Below are 25,785 nucleotides of genomic sequence, written 5' to 3' on the forward strand. Positions count from 1 at the left end.
CCCAGAGGTGGAGTGAAATAAGGACTCGGTATCATCCCGATAAGTTTTCACAAGAAGCAAAAAAATCGGCAAGGTAGCTACTAAGTTCACAAACTTCAAAGGTTTTTTAAACGCCTTCCCCACGTCTAACTAACTGTAGTCGCCTGCGAAGATGATCACATCATCCTACTACCTCAGAGACATAGTAGGCACACGGGAAACGATGAAGCCAGACTGTTGATGCATTGCAAAAAGAGGCATAAGATTTTGAGAGTGGCAGCATGTCGTTGGGCTTGAAGAGGATTTCTCGAAACAGAGGTCCAAACTCCACTGGCGGGATTAAAATTAACCGTGTGTTTCACATTGCAATAGATCAGAGCAGCTCATAATTAAATCAGAGAGATAAACGGTGTTGACAGCTTAGTAGCTACTACACAAGGAACCATTAAACATGAGACGGCTAGTTTTTTCTTGGATTTTTTTGGGGAGAGGTTTAAAAGAATTTATTTGGCCATTTATGTCACCAAAGTGCAATTTTTTTTGGTCAAAAGTCTTGAGAAAACTCTATAGTTAAGCGTGCTTATGCTGGATAGTCATGGGTGATCTTTCGGGATGTGATTGTCGGAACTGTGCGAGTGAAGACAAAACACAGGGAAAGATCATATGGTGATTTGTATGGATGGTAACAAGTCTTTAAAACCTCTCGGACCTAGTGAGAGGACGTGAGGCCCATTAAGAAAGTGTGGACATGGGGCCCACTGCGAGATGACGGTCGGGTTGTAACAAGTGATATTAGAGGCGAACCTAGATGAGTGTGGAGTTAAGTAGGCTCACACCGTCGGGGTGACGATCATGGTGTGCAACAAAGACGTTGCGATCTGTTAGCGTTGGTGAATTGTGACACCCCAGTTTGAGAGCCTTGTAGAGAGCTTTAAAAGAATTGATTTGTCCACGTATGTCACCAAAGTGCACTTATCTTTTTGGTCAAAGGTCTTGTGAGAACTCCCCATTTAAGTGTGTTTATGCTGGAGTAGTCTGAGCATGGGTGACCTTCTGGGAAGAGACTGTCAGAAATGTGCGAGTGAGGACAAAACACAGGGAAAGATCATGTGGTGATTTGTAGTGATGGTAACAAATCTTTAAAACCCTCCCGGACGTAGCAAACTGACCGTCTGATATGAATGGGCTCACAGACCTATTGAGATGACATAAGGTCCATTAAGAAAGGTAGATCCATAAACATGGGGCCTATTGAAAGATGGTAGTTAGGGCGTTACAACATGTCTATCTCCTGCTGTAAATTCATTTATATAGTGATTTCGAAAATACTTGCTAACCGACTTAAACAAATGCTCACAGAGATTATCCCCTCGAACCAGTCAGCCTTGTGAAGGACAGATTACTCATGGAGAATGTTCTCTTAGCTTCAGAACTGGTCAAGGACCATCAGAAGGATGACATCTCTCCTCGGTGTGCTATGAAGATAGACATATCTAAACCTTTTGATTCGGTTCAGTGGTTTTTTCTGCTCAATACGCTACATGCACACTTCTCTCCACTGGATTCGGTTATGTATATCAACAACAACTTTCTTGGTACAGATTATTGGTGAGCTAGCAAGATTTTTTTGTAGTGCACGAGGATTGAGGCAGGGGTGCTCTCTTTCTCCGTACTTGTTCGTCATCTGTATGAATTCCCTCTCACACTTGATCAATAAAGCGGCTGCAATAAATAGGTTTGGTTATCACCTTTGCTGTCTCAACCTCCTCGTCACGGACCTTTGTTTCGCTGAAGATCGCATGGTCTTTGCTAAGGGAACTCAGTGATCAGTTGAAGGAGTAATCCAAATTTTTGATGACTTTGCTAACAACTCGGGTCTAAAAATAAGTCTCAAGAAATCTACCTTGTATATGGCTGGAATCTCCCCAACTATACAAGAGGTGATCCAAGTAACTTTCCCCTTTGAGGTTGGTACATTGCTGGTTCATTACCTTGGCTTACTGCTTCTGACCAAGGCAATGACAAGTCACGACTACTCGCCACTGTTAGAAAAGATTCGACAACTCATTAAGTCGGTCCATATGAGCATCACAATTTTCTGGTCCTCTGCTTTTCGGCTGCGAGGATAATGCATGAAGGAGATTGAGAAGCTATGTTCTGCTTTCTTATGGAGTTGTCCTGACCTGAAAACTCATAATGCAAAGGTCTCTTGGCAAGATGTTTGCTTACCTCACTGTGAGGGTGGGCTAGGTCTACGGCCATTGAAAGAGACAAACATCATTTGTGGTTTAAAGCTCATTTGGAGATTGCTATCTAAGACATCATTATGGGGACAATGGGTTCACACCTACCTCATCCGTCACAGTTCCTTCTGGGAGATTGCCGAATCATCCTCTCATGGTTCCTGGATGTGCCCAAAATTATTTAAATTCTGGGATCTAGAAAAAAAAAATTTCATCACAAAAAAGTACACAGTGGTAAGAAAACTCCATTTGGTATGACAGATGGTCTTCCATGGGAACGCTACATGATCAATTAGGCGACAGGGGAAGTATCAAGCTTGGGATTACTAAACATGAGACCGTTAAATCAGTCATGTTAACCCACATAGCTAGAAGGCACCGAGTGGATGTTTAAAATAATGTGGAAGCAGAAATTGCAGTCGCAAAAGCGAAAAGGAAGCCAGACATCAATGGGCACCTTTGGAAATGGAGAACAGGTTTCAAGCCAAAGTTCTCGACTTGTGATACTTGGTTACAGCTGCGTACAGAGAAACACGTGTGTGCATGGGCAAAGGGCATTTGGTTTTCCGAGGCTACTCCAAAGTTTGCCTTCATAACATGGCTTGGAATGCAAAATAGACTTTAAACGGGTGATCGTATGTTGAAGTGGAACATGATTGTTGATTCCTCATGTTCCTTTTGTCAAGCACCACTGGTAACACAAAATCATCTATTCTTCTAGTGTCGCTTCTCGCAACAGATTTTGAGTAAGCTAACGAATGGGTTCCATGGAATCCACTCAACATCAGAATGGGATAAAATCAGAACATTCATTTTAGACTCCACACTCGACAAGATCCCTCGTTTGTTTAAGAGATACTCATTTCAGGCAACAGCGTATTCACTATGGCAAGAGCGTAACAACCATAGGCATGGCCGCATGGAGAAGACCCAATCCCTGCACTTAAACTTGGAAAACTGCTCGACAAGACCATTTGGAATAAGCACCTCCAACCTTTTGAATTCATGCTACAAATCAGCAAGATTTTTTAGGAAAAACAAATCACCAACATTTTAAAAAAAAAATCTAACAATCTATTAGAATCCAATCATCCATCATTTTATACTTTCTATGATTTTATTTAAAATCATTAAAATTCTCTTTAAATCTTAAACAAAAGTATAAAAAACTTACTTATATTAGTCACAAACTCACACGTAAAAATATAACAAATCATTGTTTAATAGTTTCATAAAGAGTGTCATTTTGACACTTTTCCTTTGTTACAAAAAATATCATTTTATGTTTTCAACGCAGTTTTTAAGATTAAATTCTTTTTTATCTCTGTAATTTGAACTAATCTTATTATATAAAGTTGGGTTTTGAAAGTTAGTCATTAACATGATTATGACACGTGTCAAGTATATTGATGAGATGTTGACATGTGTCCAAAATTATTATTTTTCAAAACAGTTTATTAAGATAATAGCATTAGATCTACGTAAAATTTACATGTTTATATCTAAAAATAATTTTTCTAAATCAAAAAGGAAAGTTAACAAAGTAATATATTTTCATTGTACGCTACTTATATTATATGTGTTTTCTCAATTAGATTTTGACATGTGTAAACAAAAAAAAATAATTCATTAAACATGTATATTATTATTAATCAATAAATAGGGAATAACAAATCTAAAAAGAATAACATAAGTTATGTCAAAAGAATTATTATTTTTGAAACGTAATAGGACAGCTAATTAAGAAAATAACATTATATCTACATAAATTTACATGTTTATATCGAAAGCTTTTGATCTTTGATTTTTTTCTGATATAATTTTTATTCATGCAGGTTCTTCAATGGAAGCTACTTGATCGAGTAATTGAGAAGCGATTTTGAAATTTGGGAAGTTAGAACGGTAAACCATTTTAAAATTGGTTTCAAACCGGATTTATGTTGTTTTTTATCGGATTTGGTTCGTAAACCGTTTAAACCCAGGTATATATAGAAATATATGAGATCATTTTATTCGGGTAGAAATAATTTGAGAACTTACGATTCGAGAATATTTGAGACGACGTCATAGTTTTAAGTAATTTTGGTACAATGTGATACTTCTAAGGAGTAAACAGGTCATCAATCCTTTAATGTGATTATGACATATGTCATGTTTTGGATTGTTTATAAAGTTTTTATTTTGTATATCTGAATTATCTAAAACATATATACCATCATAATTATTATTTTCAAATTTTTATTTCTATTATGTTATATTAACTTTCTTTCAATGTCTCAATAAAAAACTTTTATTGGGTTGGTCATAAAATCATTGTACTTGAGTAGATAATTTTCACCAGTTGTTTATCCAAACTATCTTTGGAGTAAAAAAGTTTCATGGTTAAAAAAATTATGTCACAAAACAATTTTAGTAATTATGCCAAAATAAAAGTAAAGCAACATAAAATTTGTTTAAAAGACATTTTAGGTGGTGAAAAAAGCATACTTTAACAATAAAATAATTTTGGGTGTAAGAGCATATTTTTAATGGTAAAACATACAGTAAAATTGTACATAGTTATTAATTATATGTTGTTTTGATGAACTATTTTCATGTGAAATATTTTGTAATAAGTTGTGAAATGTTTTTGAAATTTGACAATAATAATATTTGTAATGATGAGTATTTGGCAAAACTTTTGGTGGGATATAATTTAACTTTAGATTATTGTAATAATTGTTAGAATATATTAAAAATATAATATTATAAATAAGTATATGAAGGTAAATACAAATATGATTTTTTAAACTAAAATTATTAATATCTTTAATTCAGAAAATAATTTGTTTTTATATTTTAAAGAAATTATATAGTGTTTAGGATTTATTTTCTTTAACAATTTTAAAATCATGGGTCCTTATGTAGTTAATTAGAAAAAGAAACTTTGTAGTGACATTTATAAAGGATAAATATTTTATTCCTTACTAAATTATTGACCCTGATCTACATTTGTATAAACAAACATATATGTGAATCATGTGATCCATATCGGAAATCACAAGTCGTATCCTCTATCCCTTGTGATCTTGCTTCCCAGAAAGAAAAAAAAGGAGATAATACTTGTGTTTCTTTTAATGGAACGCATAAGCACGACCAATATCTTAGTGCTCGTTCTTCTGCTCTTCGTTGTTCCCAAGGTATGGGAAGCTTGTTTGATCCTCCTTTGGCGGCCATTGATGCTGTCAAGGAGATTTAAGAGACAAGGAATCTCAGGACCAAAGTACAAAATCTTGTACGGAAACCTCAGTGAGATGAAGAAGATGAAGAAAGAAACAAACCTTTGGGTTCTTGATCCCAAGTCCAACGACATCTTCCCTCGTGTGCTTCCTCACTATCACCAATGGATGTCTCAATACGGTGCCCTTTCTATCCCATCTCCTAATTGTTTTTGTTATTTTCTTCTTTTCAATTAGGCCTGGACGTTTGGGTTCGGATCGGATATTTTAGATCTTCGGATATTTCGATAAAAGGGTCATAGACCCATTCGTGTATTTCTAGTATTCGGATCGGATTTCGGATAAACATTAATCGGATTCGAGTCGGTTCGGGTTTTAGCCAATAAACAAAATATATTTCAGATTTGGTTTCAGTTTTTGATTTTTTTTTTCTTTTTTTTGGACAAAGGGTTCAGTTTTTGATTATTTATATCTTAAGCTTAACAAAGTACTCGAATTCAAATCTCTTTATCTCTAATATTAAAGGTGGAGAAAAGATATGACAAACATGTTTATTGTTGAAAATGTTCTATTTATTTTGCATTTCTTCTTTTTGTGTTTTTTAATATAAAACAATATTTTGATATTTAGAGTTATGGAATAAAAAAATACAATTAAGTCTCTACAAAATAAGCAAAAAAATTTCGTAACTAATTTTTTTTTTTTTTTTTAAAGGAAGCTGTACATAGTAATACATAAATACTGGAGGTTTTAAAATTAGTCAAATAGATTAAAGTGGCAAAATGGTTTCAATGCATCCCTTAAATGCTTTAGGAAATCAGTTCAAATCCTACTTATGACTATTTTGCACTAGGTTTATATTTGTTCGGGTTAATTCAGGTATCCAGTCGGATATCAGATAATACCCGTTCGGGTTCAGGTATCCAATCTCAATAAATCCTAAACCCATTCGGTTATTTTAAAATTTTGGATATGAGTTTTTCGGGTTGGATTTTTGGATTCGGGTATACTTTGTTTATATTTGTTCGGGTTAATTCAGGTATCCATTCGGATATCAGATAATACCCGATCGGGTTCAAATATCCGATCTCAATAAATCCTAAACCCATTCGGTAATTTTAAAATTTTGGATACCAGTTTCTCGGGTTGTATTTACGGATTCGGTTATTTTGCCCAGGCCTAACTTTTCATAGATGAGGATTGATTAACACAAACACAAGTTGTGTCTATGCTTTAATTAGGAGAAACATTTCTATACTGGAATGGGACAAAACCTACGCTATACATCTCAGATTCTGAAATAGCAAAACAGATCCTGTCGAGCAAGTTCGGTTTCTCTGTTATACCAGTAAAAAGACCTGAGGTCTTCCTACTTTTTGGTAAAGGACTAACCTTTATAGACGGTGATGATTGGGCTCGCCATAGACGAATCTTGAACCCTGCTTTCTCCATAGACCATCTCAAGGTCTTTTCTTCTTTTTTTATTCAACTTCTCAGCACGGACGGATCTGAAACAAAATCTAATTAATCTGCTTGCTAAAACTGTCAGGCTATGACGAAACCGATGGTGGATTGCACCTTGAGGATGTTCGACGAGTGGAGCAAACAGAGTAATGGTGAAGTGGTGATGAAGTTGGAGATGGACAAAGAGTTTTATAGATTGGCCTCCGACATTATAGCCACCACTGCGTTTGGAAGCAGTTACGGGGAAGGCATCGAGTTCTCTAGAGCACAGAAAGAGCTTGAAGATTATTATGTTACTTCTCTCACTAAAATCTTCATCCCTGGAACTCAGTAAGTATAATAATACTCACTACTCTGAAACTTTCAGACAAAGATATTCTTAAACTTGTTTTTTCTTGTGTTTCAAGATACCTTCCTACGCCTACCAACCTTGGACTATGGAAGCTCGATAAGAAATTAAAGGACTCGATCAAAAGAATCATAGACACAAGGCTAAATTCAGAATGTAAGAACTATGGAGACGATCTTCTAGGGCTCATGTTGAAAGCTGCAAAATCTCAAGAGTCTGATAGAAAAATGAGAAATGATGAGATCATAGAGGAATGCAAGAATTTCTACTATTCAGGGCAAGGAACTACTTCGCTTCTGTTGACATGGACTACGATGTTACTGAGCTTACACCAAGATTGGCAAGAGAAACTTAGAGAAGAGGTTTTCAATGAATGTGGTAAAGATAAGATCCCAGATTCAGACACCTTATCCAAACTCAAACTGGTAATGTTGATTTTCCCAAAGAGTTCCTTGCGGTTGAAGCCAATTGGGAAAAATTGTTTAAGTTTCTTGTGGTTGAAGCTAATGGATCTATGTGTGATTGGGGAAACCTATTTATCTTGCAGTTGAACATGGTGTTGATGGAGTCGCTTCGTCTGTACGGACCCGTGATTAAAATGACACGAGACGCAACACAAGATATGAAGGTAGGACACTTAGAGATCCCAAAGGGCACGAGCATTATTGTTCCGTTTCTGAAGATGCACAGCGACAAGGCCATATGGGGAGAAGACGCCGAACAATTCAACCCCTTGCGATTCGAAAACGGCGTTTCTCAAGCCGCCATTAACCCAAACGCTCTCCTCGCGTTCTCAGTTGGGCCAAGAGCTTGCATTGCAAGAAACTATGCCATGCTCGAAGCTAAGACTGTGGTCACTATGATCCTTCAGCGGTTCCATCTTAGCCTCTCCCCGGAGTATAAGCACACGCCAGTTGATAACTTCAATCTCTTTCCGCAATACGGCTTACCGGTAATGCTTCAGCCTCTCGATAGTAGTTCTCAACGGTGAGGAAGAGAACAAATTACAAAACAAGATCTCAATGGATTTAGTCAAGTTATGTTCTGTAATTGGCCTTGATCTAAATAAATGTTAAGATGACATACTTAAATGAAGTGGGAATAAATTCAGAACATGTGGTGGCTGTTTTAATTTCTTGATTTCTCATCGTCGATTCTATCTTTTGAAATCAAACGATATAATTAAGGTGCCTAGTGCCTACTATATAAATCTTCTCTCACCTTCTTTATTAGCTTTCATTGCTCAACTTGAGTTTTGATTGGTTCGGCTTGATTTGGTCAACCTGGTTTCGAGTTTTGCTTGGATCAGCTCAATTTGATTAACTTGGTTTTTGATTTATTCCGTTTAGAGATCGTATCAATAAACATCAAGAGAAAAATATCCAAAAACGTTTTTTTTTTTTGTATTTTTTTTCAGAATATGCACCCAAATTCTATCCGATCATTTTTTTTTTTTCAAAAAACGTTTATTTTTAAAAAAACACTAAAAAGAATAGAAAAAAAAATCATTTTATCAAAATTACGTATTTGGTACCATGATCTTATTATCATATAGTTCCAGATTATTTATTTTCGGATTATGTCCTTAGCGGATACCATATATTAATTTCATCCTAGATTATATGGAGTAATTGTGGTTTTTTGACATGAGTAATTGTGATTATTTTCTTTATTTTCATGTATTAAGATCATATTGCATACCAAAAAAAAATGTATCAAGATCATATTTTGAAAACTTCATCTCATACATTACTATGATTTGACTTATCTTTACTATTTTTAATATATTTTCTTATTATTATTTTAATAAATCATCAATAACATATTTTTGAGATTTCCAATCCTAACATTTTATGCCTAAATTAATGATTAGTTGGATTAAACTTCAACATAGTATTTACATAGATTACAGTAAAACCAACTAAATTTGTAAAAACAAAAAGACATATAACTTTTTTTAATTTATAGAAGATTTACCGTATCTCAAAATAGTAGGTTGTAGGTAACTTTTTTTTAATAGTCAATTTAGCATTTGGAGTGTACTTGAATACTATTTAAACACGCCGATAAAATAAAAGTGTTGTTTATGATTTATGGAGTCAACGATGTGTTTGTAGTAGGATAGATGGTTTATCTCAGACCTCAAGATCTTACAGTTTTTCACTTTTTTGGTTCTACACTTCTTGAATTTTGTACTTTCGAAACTGCTTAATATTTGAATTGGCGAGTCCATGGCGGCGGAGAAGCAAGTTGTGTTCCTCAGTTTATACGGGGAGGATGTGCCGGACGGGGTCCCAAGCTACCTGAAATCTGGCCTGGAACGCAGCGGAGTCAGCGTGTTGAGACGGGATAACAAAGTGTCAGAAGACCTTCGAACGGTACTGAACAAGATCCGGGAATCGAGTTTCGTGCTGGTGATCTTCTCTGTCGGTTTCGCCAAGTCACGCGAGTGTCTTGACGAGCTTGTGCTGGTGAAGAAACGGATGGACATAGGAAAGCTGCGTACGATTCCAATCTACTACAAGTTGGAGCCAGAGGACGTGATCCGGGTCCAGGGTTTGTTCGGTAAAAATCTCCTAAGGCGCGAGGAGGAAGAACATAAAACCGCGATGAGGAATAATATGGAGGCTTTGCTGAGATCGGAGGTGAGGATCAAAAACTGGAGAGAAGCTTTGAAGTCTGTCACGACGACAAGGGACTTCATGTACCGAGAAGAAGATGAGTAAGTTTTGTTTAGCTGCATTTATGATGACAAGATTTTATCCAATCCAAAGGTCTCATAGTCATAATATTGGTCTATATTGGTCTCTGCCAGCTTCATTGAAAAACTAACCAAACAGGTTAATAAGGCTTTTACAAAAGATGATCCCGCCACTATGAACCAATTGTCTCAGGTTTGCCTTTGTCTTGACTAAGTCATTATTGAATCTATGTTAGATCGGCCGTGGAAATCTGATAACAGTTTTTATCTTATAAAAGTCTAACATAATTTGAAGTGTTATTTATAAATCCAATTTCGTTGAGACAGATCACGATCAAGAAACGTAAAGAAGATTTGCTGTCTCTTATGAGAAGTATGGGTTTGGGGTTTGAAGGAAACTTTAGGTGATTTGCTCTTGTTTACAGCAACACTAATTGCTGCCTTCATTAAAGTTTTTCACTCAACTTTCACTTCATTTGGCTGCAGCTGGGAGACATATCCCATAGATAAACTCTCCAAGCAATGTGAGGAACAATTGAGCAAGTTGCTATCTGAGGAAACTAAAAAGAAGGAAGGTGCCAACCCAATACCAGTGTTTGAGGTATTTCTCCCTGTTGCTCATTTTTTCTGATTAAGCCGTGACACACCACGAGACCATTTTTTATTCTACATAAAATAGAATTATATTTTTAAGGTTTTCTTATTTAGTATTAAAGTTATGAAAAATTTACATTTTTACATTTTTAATATTTAACATGTGATATACATATGTATAACTTGGTTGTTTACTATTGCTCATTTTTTCTTGCTACCGTTGTTGTATAATGAAATAGAATATTCCAAATCAGTTTAGCAGTTCCAGTGTTTTCTTAAACCTGTCAAGATTGAGCAGTTCCAGCTAAACTGGCCAAGCTATCTTTTTTGTTTCTCGATTGCAGAAATCTCCCACAGTGAATAACCAAGTGTTCATCAGCTTCCGCGGCCAAGATGTGCGCTCCAACTTTGTCTCACATTTGATACGTGCCTTGCAAATGTATGGGATCAATGTTGCGTTAGACATCCATGAAACTGTCAGAGGGCAGTCACCTTTTGAATCCATTTCCCGAATGATAAAAGGTTCGAGTATTGCTTTGGTAGTCTTCACTCAAAACTACCTAGAGTCCAAATGGTGCTTGCAGGAGCTGATGGTGATAAAAAAATACATGGATGAGGGAATGCTCAGAGTCATTCCCATCTTCTACATGGTGGAGCCACGCGACATGAGGATAAAAGAAACGGGAGTGTTCGGTAAGCATTCAGGAAACACTGACAAAGACACAATCCTAGCATGGGATGCGGCTCTACGGTCAGTCAGTGCAAGGATGGGCATTAAGTATGATGCAAGTCGCGGCAGGTGATTTGATAAACCATTAACTAGGCACATGGTTATGTTTAACAGTTATTCGTCCCATTAATCATTTTTTGTGTTTTTTTTCAAATCCTTTTGCAGCTCAGAGAGTGAGCTTGTCATGAATATTGTTGCGGCGGTTCAGCAATTGTTGGCGGTTATTTAATCGAACTGTTGACAAAAAAAAAACACACACTTCTTTCTGTTTTAGGGCCTTAAGGGTCCATCTATAAACTTGATTTCTTACGGTTTTGTATTTGATATTTCAGCATGATGCACATAATGTCACGCTAAGTACTTCTTGCTGGTTTATGCATATCTTTTATAAATGTTATATGTACGTGCCAAAGACCGAATTATAGAAATATTGATTTCAAACCAAACCGATTTTATTACTGAAAATTTGTTAGATGTCGTAATTTCAGTATTAACCCCCCCNCAAATCCTTTTGCAGCTCAGAGAGTGAGTTTGTCATGAATATTGTTGCGGCGGTTCAGCAATTGTTGGCGGTTATTCAATCGAACTGTTGACAAAAAAAAAAACACTTCTTTCTGTTTTAGGGTCCATCTATAAACTTGATTTCTCACGGCTTTGTATTTGATATTTCAGCATGATGCACATAATAATACGCGAAGTACTTCTTGCTGGTTTATGCATATCTTTTATAAATGTTATATTTACGTGCCAAAGACCGAATTATAGAAATATTGATTTCAAACCAAACCGATTTTATTACTGAAAATTTGTTAGATTTCGTAATTTCAGTATTTTTAAAAAAAAAAAAACAAAACCCTAAACAAGTCTTATGCAATTGGTCGAAATTTCATATTTATTTATACAAATTCATATTCAAATAATACTTTTAAAAAAGTTGAGATTAAATTATATAATTAAGTTCTGCTAGCAGAAACAAAGTAACTTCAGTAAGACCGCGCCACACTAGATGGTTTGCTTTGTATTTAACAGCTAAAATGTCTATCCGACTGCATAATTAGAGGACCAAGCTGCAATTAAATAACACACAAACTAACAAACCATTGGAACATAAATAGTTTGGACCAATATAGTCATTTAGACTTACCATAACCAAGTCAGTTACCAAACCGAATATGTCCAGCATCATAAGTCATAACACCTAATTTCTGTACATATTAATTGAAGAAATTTAAATATATAAACTAAAAAAGGAGAAAAAGCTTTTGAATTACAAGAAACAGAATTATGCCTAGTTTTACAGTCTCAAAACTCTCTCTATGTGTACAAAGTACAAACTAGAGAATTCGTCTTTCTCATCCTCCCAAAATCCTAACCGATCGGTAAAACTAACCCGAATATTTTCAAAAGCAGCTGAACAAGTTTACAAGCAAGTAAACCGGTCTCACACACCAAAACTCTTCTACTCATTCCAAAGAATAGTTAGAAACCAAGACATTTGCCTGTGGAGCTGAGTGGATATAGACAAACTCCATGCTTTTGCCTGCCGGTAACGATTGGATCCATGAAGGGAAACCATACGAGTTACCGGTTTTGGTTACACCCCATATTGGACCATAGAGTTTGGTGAATGATATCTTCAAATTTGTCAATGTTTTTGTAGATCTATTGGTTAACCTCGTTGAATATCGATAGTAAACCTTTCCTTCGTCCTTCCATGAGTTTGTCATCTTCTGCGATATGGTAATTGGACTAGGAGATGAAGCTGCTATACAAAACAAAAATTAAGCAAATTGGTTAAGTTCTTATACCAAATCGAATTGGTTTTTCACGATGAGTTGGTATAAGATGACAAACCAGGAGGTGTTGTGGGTTTCTTTTTTGGTAACGGTGCTGGTTTTATGACAACCGGACTTGGAGTTGGACTACCACCTAAAATCAGAAACCCGGTTAACCAAGTCTACTATAAAATTGGGAAGTCCAGAAGTTAATTATAACTAGTAGTAGCATAATATTTTTGATTAGACAATACAATGTGCTAAATCTTACCGGGGAGCAGCTGGTCAGATCCCCTTGGACCGGAAATTAACCGGGCTAGTACACCAAGAAGAGGTGCATTGTTGTAAGTTGCTGGTTCGGTTTGCTCGTAATTGTCCCGTTGGTCAGCGAAGTTATCGTAGGCATCGGGTCCACCCACTATAGCTCCGGTCAAAACATTTGGATCGCTTCCTTTTCGACTATACCACGTGGCGTAACCACCACGGCAAGTCACAAACTTTTTATCAACATTGAAGGAGACAATCGACGAACCACGGTGATGAACTTGTCGTGGATAGTTCACTCCATATCCAACCATGTAACTCGTCGCTCTTGGGTTGTCTCCGAGGATGTAATCCACCTAGTTAATTTCAATTTATTTATCAAATTATATAATTTGCATAGATCTAACGTTATAATTTAATTTCTTAAGTGGATATGGGAACAAGTAGTGTATTATATAGAACGAATAATCAAATTATCCATTTAGAATATAAAATTTTGAATATTCAAAAATATCCGAAATATATCCCGGATTCAAAATTTGGCCCAAAATAGTACTAGTTGTAGTAATAAGTGTTTTATAATAGTACTACTACTTTCAAGTACACGAATACAGTTTCAAATTCAATTATATGTTTGTTTTTATTTTTTGGTAAAAGGTTAAAATTTTCAGTTATATGTTTATTATAGTTTCGTTTTGGTTCCATATTATGGGGGTGAATAAGCAAAAATCAGGAAAGTTTTTGGGGCAAACCTGTGACTTAGAAAAATCAAGGAGTTTGGATGGAGAAATGTTTCCTTGAGAACAACGTAGATCTCTTTTGGAGGAGGAGAGATAGTCGGAGTACACGGCGGATAAGAAAGAAGCGCTCGTGACAAACTGCATATTGTTCCAGCTTTGCCGGAAAATCAAACCGCCGGGAGTTTTCTTTATGTTTTTGGTGCCTTTACCTAACAACGAACACATATATTGTTCTGCTTTCTCTTGGTACCTCTCGAAGACGGCAGTGTGTTCTCCTGCTTTCCCTTGCATCAAAACCTATAAACCAAGCAAAATTTCTCGGTTTAGTAAAACCAAATTAAACCGAATAAACTCGTTTAAATTGAAGTGAATAATTACCTTGGCGACAAGGGTTTGAACGCCCGCATACTTAACGTCCCAACTGAATTCCGTTATCGACCAGCCCGTACCGCCCATCGAGTCGCCGTTTTTGCCGAGGTAATCTACATAATATTTATCATTGGTTGCTTGGTATAGCCACGCAGCAGCCCAGAGTAACTCATCCTGGTTATACAAAATTACGGTTATAATGAGAATTAATGGAATGTATATATACTCAAACTCAATGACTTATATGTATAAGAGTGTTTGCATTTAGACTATAAAGCCGCGTTTAGTACATTGTAACCGCTGACTGATCGGTAGTATTTTTGTGCCACGGTAATGCTGCTGTCGTATTTGCCTCTGTATTTGTCCGCAAATTCAAATAGCTGGCAACATAAGAATTGGGTTAGGATCAGTGGCAAAACTCGTAAATATTATGAATTTAGAAGGTGATTTCTACTATCTACGTTTTTACGTTTTTGCACCTTTTAATTCCGGTTCTGACAAAAAAAACTAATTTCAAAATGTTATTTAGAGCTCCTTCTATTGCAATCAAGCATCACTAAAGGAGTTCAAAATTGTAAACGTTTTGGTTTGAGATTTTAGAACCTGACGGGCGTGACAAATTAGCTCGGCTGAGTATGCTGGATTAGAGCGGCGAAAAACTATGGAAGCGGCAGCCATTGCGGCAGCTGTTTCTCCGGCAAGATCCGAACCAGGATTGTTCCTATCAATCTTGTAAGCCTTACGATCAGTGGTCATTTCCTCTGGCCTTTGCCAACAATAATGGTCCGATTTACCATCTCCCACCTACACGGTTACAACAAAAAAAATTATCATAACCAAATTCAAATTAGTCTAATTAATAAAGAAAGTGATAAGTGATTAGAGTGTTACTAATTATTAATGTTACCTCTCCATAGAGGACGTTAGGTTCAGGGTGGGCTTTAATGAAATAATCAGTTCCCCACTTAACGGCGTCAAGGGCATGGCCAAGTTCGCCGTTAGATTCTAGCTGGCCACCGTATTCTATGATGCTCCAACACATTGTGGTAACCGTGAATGCCATCGGAAGCCCGAACTTCACATTGTCTCCGGCGTCATAGTATCCTCCAACTAGATCCACCTGCTCAATATTTAAAAAATGTGATTCAAATTAACAACTATAATGTAGTATTGATAATCAGCTGCTTATGTGACGTTTTAGGTGGCCAAAACCATCCAAACGCTTAGATTTTGATCATATTAGTTAAATAATAGGGTCAACTGAAAGTCAAATTATTTTTTTGATCTAGACAGCGGTTAATACAATTATAAATTGTTATTGTATATATAACTTTATTTTATAAAAATTAAAATAATAATGGAAAAAATCTGATTAACAGAGTTTTGGATATAAGTAGAACTTAGCATAATTTACGAATTTCAACTTTAATGAAAAAAACAAAAAAAAAAAGTGGAGCTTACGCCGCTTGATTTGCCGTCGTAAAGACCGGAGTGAGATCGCCATGAAACTCTCTGGTTGGGAGGAAGGTGTCCTGACCTCTGAGCTTCAAAGAATAGAATGCTTTTGCTCAGAGCTTGTTTATAGTCGTGTCCTGAAACTGCAAGCTGAACCAACCCAAGAAGAAGAACAAGAACAAGGATCGAAATGGTGATAGTAGAACCCATTAGTAATATATTAATATATGTCTTTTTGTGAAAAATTATGAAAAAAAAAGAAGCAAGTTGGATTCTTATCAAACAACTAGACTCAAAAGATTAGTAGTTGGTCCTTCTCGGACTTTGTTAAATTTTAATATATGGGTTTCTCCATCAAAAGCTTGAGACTTTGATCCTTCGTAAATAGAGTGAGAAGGAGATAGAGCTATGGTTTGGTGAATGAAGTTGAGAAAAAGTGAGGTTTATATGGAAGAAAGTGAAGGAAGGTACCAGGAGGAGAGAAAACGGCAGAGATTTAATGTTTTTTTTTTTTTTTGAAGTTATGTAGAATGTACGTACACTTTTATGAATGCAACAATGTGTCGGCAGGGCAATGTTCAGTTCAAATTTAGACTGAAATACAATAGCTTCTCTTTTTTATATAGATTTTTTTTTTGTCAATTAAGCTGGATCCTCAAAATGAGGTGAGTTTTTACAACAAAATTTAATATAAACAAAGCAACATAAGAATAAGAGCTCCATAAGCTTATCAAAGGGATTTTCAACTTGAACAAGTTTCACAATATTTGAAAAGTCTATTGGAACCAATGTGGATTCGTCATTGAAAACATGCTTCACGAGATCCTCAACCAAAGATTGGTCATAAATGGCTCTAGCGTACAACGCATTCGAGCTTGTAGAAAGGTGTTCCCCATGGGAAACAGTTGGAGGGCTTCTTGCCAACAGGAGAGGGTTCATGAGCATAGATACATAGTCCTTCAAACTTTTACAAACAGACCTCATGTTACTAGATGAAGCTACAATCGGGTTTTGCAGATAATGGGTATCAAACTGTAACAGAGCAGGTGGGTCCTCCCTCACATGAAGCTTAACGTCGTGGAGGTTAAGGAAATCCACACAAAGCTTGTAGTCAGTTTGGCCTTGAGAGTTAACAACAGACCCAAGCTTAAGATCTAGTGGTGATAGGTGGGGATTGGGTTCAAAGGGTATAAGCAGCGGGTTCAACAATTCAGTCAGTTCAGGTTCATACGTATAGCTACACATTGCAAACATCCGACCAGAGCTAAAAAAGATTCCTCGATGCATAAATCTATCAAACCATTCTAAATACGCCAATGTTCTGTTACCGAGGAGCCCTCGACTTGACCAAACAGAAGTAATGGGTGCTAAAGAGGGTGAGCTTGATATAAACTTATCGACCTCGGATCTGGGTGGGTTCATACTCGGTTCAAGGTCGGGAAAAGGGGCAGTGGCTTGATACGCATCATAACAGATATTAAACAAGACTCCACAAAGCTGCAGCCTTAGACTTATATCCGGTGACAAATAGAGTGCAATATCCATGTGGTTTTGAGGATTGATTAAGCTAGTCTTCCCTAGAAACAGAGTTCCTATGACCGAATGGGAGACATTTCTCTCCATTATCAAGTAAATACGAATCTGAGAAAAACTAAGCAGAGCAGTTGAAAGTTCAGACCTGGATATGTGCCACAGAGGGGTTAATGGGCCACAAGGATAATCGAGGCCCATCCTAGTAAACCCTAGCGTTGGTACAGTTGGGAGGAGAGAGCAAGATTCGCCGCCGTTCTGAAGGATCCGAGTGGCGTACGGCGATGAGGCACCTTGTTGGACCATCTGCCAGCTTATAAGCTCGCCGTGTGTCGTCGGCGTTCCCACTGGAGAAAGCACATCTGATGATCCAAGAGAAGCTCTTGCCATCAACGAAGTCCGGTGGGATGGAGACAATGGTGGTGCCGGAGCTAGTCCAGGTCTAGAGCCAAAAGATGTAGTGATGAGACCTTGCTCAGATGTATGAGATGTGAAGCGGCTGGACTGTTTTGAGACTTCTGAAGTAGGGTTCACGATCGGATATGCATCCGAGATCTGGTTCAGATCGGAGCTTGTAGAGTACCGATTAACTCTTCCGTCGGTAAAGTATTTGGAACAGAAGAGTTCTTGGAGAGTTTTGCTTGGATTTTTTGGGGGAGAGAGATTAGAGATAGAGAAAAAGAACAGAGCAAAGCTTAGGTAAATAGCAAAAGGGTTAAATAGATTTGTCACCCCCTCCCCCCCTCGACGCCGGCGAACAGAGGTCTCACCGACGCCGGAAGGCATGGTTGAGAAAGGGGTTTCGATTCCCCTGGGAGCTTTTTCTCTTTTTTTTTAAAAAAAAATCTGTTACACCCTCCTATCTCTTCTCTTTTTTATATAGATTATTCTCAAAATCTAAGAGAGAAGTCCATTTATATATATATATATATATATATATATATATATATATATAAATTGGTCAATTAACATGAAGAAAATTTGAACCAAAACTAAAATTAAAACATGTTCTCGAAGTTTAAAACTTTGTAAGTGCAATGATATCTTATACATGTGATCATTACTTTGTCTTCTTGTAGTAGAACAGAATTTGAATCTATATATCTATCTATATATACATTTTCAGAAACATTTATGAAAAAATTCCTGAAGTTCCAACTTATTTACAACCATTCACATTTACAATTAAATTTATAAATAATATTCCTTAGTTTTAAATATCGGATATTCTTTCTAGATTCTCTCCACTTAATTACGAGTTTCCTTTTCAATTTGTTTGAGATTAGATTCTTCTGCAAACAAATAAAACAGCATTAAGTTAATTTCGGAAACAGAAACAAAATATCTTATTGATTTATACTAAATTGATTTTGCAGCTTTTTTTTCAAATTTTTTTTCTTAAGTTTTTCTACAATCAAAGAAAATCGCATTCACTAATACACTATAACAAAAGCAATAATATCTTATTAAACTATAATTCTACACTAGCATATTCCATAGACTCCTAACAAAAATCTACTCACCTTCCGAAATTGTGAGATTTCCAAAGATATTACATGCTTGCTCACCAAGCCTATTTTTAAGCACTCACATAACACCCTACTCTCATTGAAACTATAAATAGTTCTTTTTCACGGCAGCTCATAACAACACCAAAACCAAAAGTGATAAACTTATACAGAAAAACTTTAATTAATATCAAGTGTTGTGTTTCTTATACAATCTGTACTCATTTATCTTTGTTTATAACTGTATCAGATTCAAGATCCAAAAGTATTGTCATGGTCATGTCACAACAAGTCAACAATGTAAGCATCTACACTAAAGATTTGACTAATTCTTATCTCCATTTAAACTATTATAATTTGTCTCTTGATTTTATTTACAGGCTCCAAAGGAAAAGACTGTCAAGAAGATGATATAACGCTAAAGAGCTTCTTTTTAATGGCTATTATGTTTTTTTATAAAAGATGTTTTTGGTTAACTCTCATTCTCACTTCTAATGTTTATTTGTAGTGCAACTAAAGATGACAGATAGGTTTATTTATTTTGCATTCCACATGTAGTTTCTTACTGTACCTTTTAATTGTTTATGTTAAAAGTATGATACAATGAAGTGCATTTTTATCAACCTCCGATCATTTACAAAGCAAACATAATATTATTAGCTTTATAACGTACAAGATGAGCCAACATACTGTTTTGATTTCGAAAGGAGATTCACAGTTATTAATCTACAAAATTTGGATGAATCGAACAATGAAAGAAATCGTTGATTTCCTCTCTGACTTTTTTTTTTTACAGTCGGCGGATGTTTTTAAGGGAATCCAATTTTCCTTTCTTATTCATGTCTTTGAATTTTATTAATATTAATTATTTCCATATGTTTATATCTCTCTCTCTTTTTATGTTAAAAATGTACATATTATACAAATTATCCTGGGGAGTAAATTATAGAAATAAAGCCTTCCAATATAAAGGAATAAATTATATATTAACTAATTTTATAAATAATAATTAGCATATCCGAATATATGTTTGGAAATTATTCACTTGCATATTCTATCCACAGTTATATGTGCACTACATATATAATGTAAGTGTTGTACAGAGTAACATGATCTGTTTAAAAACACACTAATGCGGTGCACAAGAACAACTAATTTAATTTATCAACTTCCAAATGAAAACAATTAATTGATATATACATCAAACTGGTGCTTCGTCTTTTTTCGAACGAGGGTATTCGGAACAGATCTTGGTATTTTTCTACTGCTAATGGAAGCGATTTTGGGGAAAGCTATGGAGACGATGTCAATTGCAGATGAGAGTCCTATCATACTTACGGAAGAGGGTGATTTTGGAGCAGCGGTGGAATGTCGTTTGAGTGTCCTGGGAAGATTACTAAACCGTACTTGTCAGAAAATGGGGAAGATGATTATGAAGATGCCTCGAGTGTGGGGAGTGTATGAAAGAGTTAGGGGAATAGCACTATCTAGAGACACTTTTCAGTTCATCTTTCAACTGGAAAGCGATCTGGAAAGAGTTTTGAAAACCGGCTTTTGGACTTTTGATGAATGGGGGATGATCATGGAGCGTTGGATGGAGAACCCACCAGAGTCTTATCTCTCCACAGTCCCCGTGTGGATCAGAATAAGCAATATCCCACCGAAGTTCCTTTCAACTAAGACTATTGAGGCCATCGCTGGTAGAATAGGACAAGTTAAGGAGATAGCTTTTGACCAAGAGAGATCTCAATACAATGCTTTCGTACGAGCAAAGGTAATTTTTGATGTTGCCAACCCCCTGGTTAAATCCAAATCTGTCCAACTTCCTAAGGGTGTTTTAGCTATGGTTGGTATTGAATATGAGAGGGTTCGGAAAAGTTGTTTCCACTGTTTACGCCTCACACATGAAAAGCATATTTGCCATTACCTCTGGAAGGATACCTTGGAGCAAAACTCGAATGCTACTCAAGCTACTTTCCCTGAAGTGGGGAGCCGAAGTTCTACACGAGATCACCGATTTCCAGAGGATCTGGCAGGAGCAGTAATCCCTCTCCTCTCTCAGCCAGCACCCCCAGGTGTCTCTCAGAAATCAAACGTTGTGGCTCCAGATGTTTTATCAGAGATGAAAAAATACTTGTACTCGGGTGATCCAGGCCTCATGAGCCAGCGTGAGCAGGTCTTGCGCATGACTCTGGAGTCTATTGCTAAGGACACAAGAGCTCAAAATTCACTGCTACGGCTTGAGCCTCCCCTTGTGCTCACTCACAGTCTGCATAAAGAGCAACGTCCAGTTTTTGAGTTTCTTCAGAATGATAGGGCTAACCTGATTACTGATAACCATGCTGTCAACAACCTTAATACACCAAATGCGGCAAGCGGAGATCACGAGAAATACTTGCAGAGTCGTATGGAGGAGGAGCCTAGATTGAAGCATGACGTACTGCCTAGGCAAGGTATATGTGAACTGGAAGCAGCGGCTGCGGATGGTTTCAGTACAGGGGTTACAGATACCGTTGGGGATAATGTGACACCGACAAGGAATCAGGGCCAGAAGAAGTTTGGATCATGGAGTAGGAAAGCCAACACTACCAACAACGGAAATCAGGAAGCACATGGTTTGGTTTTGGAGGCAACGGAAGCAGAGATACATAGGAATGCAATGTCTAAAAGAAAGCAGAGGGTGAACATGAGGTTCTCCCCAAGCTAATGAAGAGAGATCCAGCACTGAATGACGATGAAACTTCGATTGTAGGTGCAACCAATGCTGACAATGAGGTCTTGAGGGAAGGAGCGAGTAGTCTACATATGTCTGACAAACAAAGGGGTTTGGTGGTTTTCCAGAAACCACCCAATTCTCAATGAGTGTAACATGTTGGAACTGTCAAGGAATGAGGAGCTCCTCGACAGTTCGACGTCTGAAGGAAATGCGTCGTGAGCATTTTCCTGACTTTTTGTTCCTCCTGGAAACTAAAAACTCCAGTGATCACGTAGTAGGAGTTAAGGAGTGGTTGGGGTATGACCAAGCGCATATCGTCGATCCAAAAGGGCTTAGTGGAGGACTAGCTTTATTTTGGAAAGACTTGTATGTGGTCGAGGTTTTGCATTCTGATTCGAGAATGATTGATACTAAAATCATTAAGGGAGATCTTATTTTCTTCATCACATTTGTATATGGAGACCCTGCTCGCCATCTAAGACAGGAGGTCTGGGAGAGACTAATGCGGATAGGGATTCAACGAGATGAAGCTTAGATGCTCACTGGTGACTTAAATGAGATTATGGACAATTCTGAAAAGCTGGGAGGTCCTAGGAGACCAGAGAGCTCCTTTTATCCATTCCGTATGATGGCAAGAACATGCAGAGTTAAAGAGATTCCAAGCTTTGGGAATCGGTTGTCATGGGGTGGTAGAAGAGACAACGTCTGGGTTCAGTGTAGGTTGGAAAGGAGTTTTGGTAATAGTGAGTGGTTTACTCTGTTCCCTCGGGTGAATACTGAATACTTGGATCTCTTGGGTTCTGATCATAGACCAATTTTCACTCGATTGGTTGGAGATGACACAAGTTACAAGGGGAGGTTTATCTTTGATAAACGCTTGATCAATAATCCGGAAACTGAGGATATCATCAAAGAACAGTGGAGAGTGGGGAAACGGAGCTCCAGGAGCTCAGTGACAGGGAACTTAGCCAAATGTCGTTGTGCTTTGTCACGTTGGAAATACAGTAATCTGATGAATTCTTCACTGCAGATTCAGTTGCTTAGGAAAGATTTGGAAGAGGAATCAACTAAGCTGCACCCTAATTTCCAGAAATTAAGCCAGATAAAATGGGCTTTAGCGGTAGCCTTTTGTGAGGAGGAGGTGTATTGGAGACTTAAGAGTCCAGAATCCTGGCTTCAGGCTGGTGATAAGAATACTGCCTACTTCCATGGCAGTGTCAAGTATAAGAGGTTAAAGAACCGACTGATATCACTGGTTGATAAGAATGGTGCTGAACGTTTTGAGGAGGGCTCTAAAGGTACTGTGGCGGCAGAATATTTTTCTGAGCTTTTTAAAACCTCTAACCCATCTGGATATACTGATCTCTTGGAAGGTATGGAACCACGCGTGACTGAAGATATGAACTCTTTACTAGTGGCTCCAATCANGAGACCAGAGAGCTCCTTTTATCCATTCCGTACGATGGCAAGAACATGCAGAGTTAAAGAGATTCCAAGCTTTGGGAATCGGTTGTCATGGGGTGGTAGAAGAGACAACGTCTGGGTCCAGTGTAGGTTGGACAGGAGTTTTGGTAATAGTGAGTGGTTTACTCTGTTTTCTCGGGTGAATACTGAATACTTGGATCTCTTGGGTTCTGATCGTAGACCAATTTTCACTAGATTAGTTGGAAATGACACAAGTTACAAGGGGAGGTTTATCTTTGATAAACGCTTGATCAATAAGCCGGAAACTGAGGATATCATCAAAGAACAGTGGAGAGTGGGGAATCGGAGCTCCAGGAGCTCAGTGACAGGGAACTTAGCCAAATGTTGTTGTGCTTTGTCACGTTGGAAACACAGTAATCTGATGAATTCTTCATTGCAGATTCAGTTGCTTAGGAAAGATTTGGAAGATGAATCAACTAAGCTGCACCCTAATTTCCAGAAATTAAGCCAGATAAAATGGGCTTTAGCGGTAGCCTTTCGTGAGGAGGAGGTGTATTGGAGACTTAAGAGTCGAGAATCCTGGCTTCAGGCTGGTGATAAGAATACTGCCTACTTTCATGGCAGTGTCAAGTATAAGAGGTTAAAGAACCGACTGATATCACTGGTTGATAAGAATGGTGCTGAATGTTTTGAGGAGGGCTCTAAAGGTACTGTGGCGGCAAAATATTTTTCTGAGCTTTTTAAAACCTCTAACCCATCTGGATATACTGATCTCTTGGAAGGTATGGAACCACGCGTGACTGAAGATATGAACTCTTTACTAGTGGCTCCAATCACGGATCAGGAGATTAAACAGGCGGCTTTTAACATCAAAGGGGATAGTGCTCCGGGTGCTGATGGCTGGACTGGTGCTTTCTTCCGTAAATACTGGGCAATTGTTGGCCAAGATATCACCAAGGAGGTTCAAGGGTTTTTCAACACTGGTTCTTTACCGCAAGACTGGAATCACACTCAGCTGTGTTTGATCCCCAAGAAGCCAAATGCCAACCTTATGTCGGATATGCGACCAATAAGCTTGTGCTCTGTTCTTTATAAGATTGTGTCAAAAGTCCTTTGCACACGTCTCAAACGATGCTTACCGGGTTTAGTCTTAGAAACACAAGGCGCTTTTGTAGCAGGGCGGTTGATATCTGACAACATTCTGATCGCACACGAGATTGTTCATGCTATCCAGACGAACGCAAAGTTTAATGAGAGTTTCATTGCCATCAAGACAGATATGTCGAAGGCGTACAATAGAGTTGAGTGGGACTTCCTGGAGCACCTTTTCATCAAGATGGGATTCCATAGTCAATGGATTCGTTGGATAATGGTTTGTGTTCGATCTGTTACGTTTTCTGTGTTCATCAATGGGTGTGACTATGGATTCATCAAACCGGGTCGTGGAATCCGATAGGGAGACCCACTTTCTCCTTTCATTTTCATCTTGTGCGTGGAGGCTCTAGTCCATGTGATGCACCGCAGTCAGATTCAGGGACGCTTAACGGGGTTCAGTTTCAATGATTCTTGTCCAGTGATACAACACTTACTTTTTGCTGATGATAGTTTCTTCATTAGTCGAGCCAGTAAAGAGGAGTGTGAGGAGATTATGCACTGTCTTCACCTGTATGGGAAGGCGTCTGGGCAAGTAATCAATTTCACCAAATCTGCAGTCACTTTTGGGAAGAAGACACCTGAGGAGGTTAAGGTGATTGTCAAGCAAACGTTGAATATTTTTGAAGAAGGTGGCACAAGTTCATATTTGGGGTTACCGGAATGTTTCAGTGGATCAAAGCATGCACTTCTGGGGTTCATCGGTGATAAGTTACAATCTCGTTTTCAAGGATGGTTTGCGAAATCTTTGTCCTTGGGAGGAAAAGAAGTCCTTTTGAAGGCGGTGGCGATGGCACTTCCGGTTTATGCCATGTCGTGTTTTAGATTGAGTAAGAACCTTTGCAGGAAGCTCACAAGTGCCATGTGTGAGTTTTGGTGGAGCAATTGTCAGGGGAAGAGGAAGATTGCGTGGGTTGCGTGGAAGAAAATGTGTAAATCCAAATCAGAAGGTGGTTTAGGGTTTAGGGATCTTGGGGATTTTAACCAGGCCTTGTTAGCTAAACAAGCATGGAGGATTCTGAATAACCCTGAGTCTCTGATTGGGAGATTCTATAAAAGCAGATACTTTCGTAGTCTTCATTCCTTGAATGTGGCTCTGGTTCGAGACCGTACTACGCGTGGAGAAGCATATTACATGGGCGTGAGTTACTTAAACAAGGTTNAATCTTAATTTCTTGAATGTGGCTCTGGTTCGAGACCGTCGTACGCGTGGAGAAGCATATTACATGGGCGTGAGTTACTTAAACAAGGTTTAATGAAGACCATTGGGGATGGATGTGATACCATGGTTTGGCTAGACAAGTGGGTTTGTGACAAGCATCCCAGAGCACCCTTTAGATCGCAAACCTTTTTTCAAGTCAATCTGCGTGTGTCTGAGCTTCGGATATCTAATCAGTCTCAGTGGGATAGGTAGAAAGTGAAGGTTTTATTCCCCCCGGATGATGGAAATCAAATCTTAGCAATGCCTATCAAGGTTGGAAGCCGGGATCGTCATATATGGCCATATTCTAAGTCGGGCTCCTACTCTGTTAAGAGTGGTTATTGGTTGAAACAAACACTTCCATCAATATAC

At 37.7% G+C, this 25,785-nt stretch overlaps 4 protein-coding genes across 5 annotated transcripts; 3 read left to right on the plus strand and 1 right to left on the minus strand.

Moving 5' to 3' along the window:
- On the plus strand, positions 5,208-8,410 carry LOC104737096 (cytochrome P450 709B3-like). The gene is made up of 5 exons (XM_010457196.2): positions 5,208-5,621; positions 6,682-6,905; positions 6,990-7,234; positions 7,312-7,678; positions 7,801-8,410. The coding sequence occupies exons 1-5, from the start codon at positions 5,339-5,341 to the stop codon at positions 8,242-8,244; spliced, it is 1,563 nt and encodes a 520-aa protein (XP_010455498.1). The 5' UTR covers positions 5,208-5,338; the 3' UTR covers positions 8,245-8,410.
- LOC104737097 lies at positions 9,360-11,690 on the plus strand. The gene is made up of 6 exons (XM_010457197.1): positions 9,360-9,975; positions 10,069-10,147; positions 10,282-10,358; positions 10,441-10,555; positions 10,893-11,347; positions 11,444-11,690. Exons 1-6 carry the CDS (start codon positions 9,485-9,487, stop codon positions 11,505-11,507), a joined length of 1,281 nt encoding a protein of 426 aa, XP_010455499.1. The 5' UTR covers positions 9,360-9,484; the 3' UTR covers positions 11,508-11,690.
- On the minus strand, positions 12,497-16,392 carry LOC104737098 (endoglucanase 19-like). Of its 2 annotated transcripts, none has more exons than XM_010457199.2 (9): positions 15,888-16,392; positions 15,334-15,546; positions 15,030-15,230; positions 14,717-14,806; positions 14,436-14,600; positions 14,070-14,354; positions 13,325-13,673; positions 13,133-13,207; positions 12,497-13,040 (listed from the first exon to the last, which is right to left on the minus strand). In XM_010457199.2, the coding sequence occupies exons 1-9, from the start codon at positions 16,089-16,091 to the stop codon at positions 12,742-12,744; spliced, it is 1,881 nt and encodes a 626-aa protein (XP_010455501.1). In that variant the 5' UTR covers positions 16,092-16,392; the 3' UTR covers positions 12,497-12,741. The 2 variants fall into 2 exon arrangements, with proteins under 2 accessions (XP_010455501.1, XP_010455500.1); XM_010457198.2 differs by having other exon boundaries at positions 12,497-13,043.
- On the plus strand, positions 24,574-25,383 carry LOC104738371. The gene has a single exon (XM_010458556.1). It carries the CDS (start codon positions 24,574-24,576, stop codon positions 25,381-25,383), a length of 810 nt encoding a protein of 269 aa, XP_010456858.1.

This window comes from Camelina sativa, chromosome 13 (assembly GCF_000633955.1).
Source record: "Camelina sativa cultivar DH55 chromosome 13, Cs, whole genome shotgun sequence".
Lineage (NCBI taxonomy): Eukaryota > Viridiplantae > Streptophyta > Magnoliopsida > Brassicales > Brassicaceae > Camelina > Camelina sativa.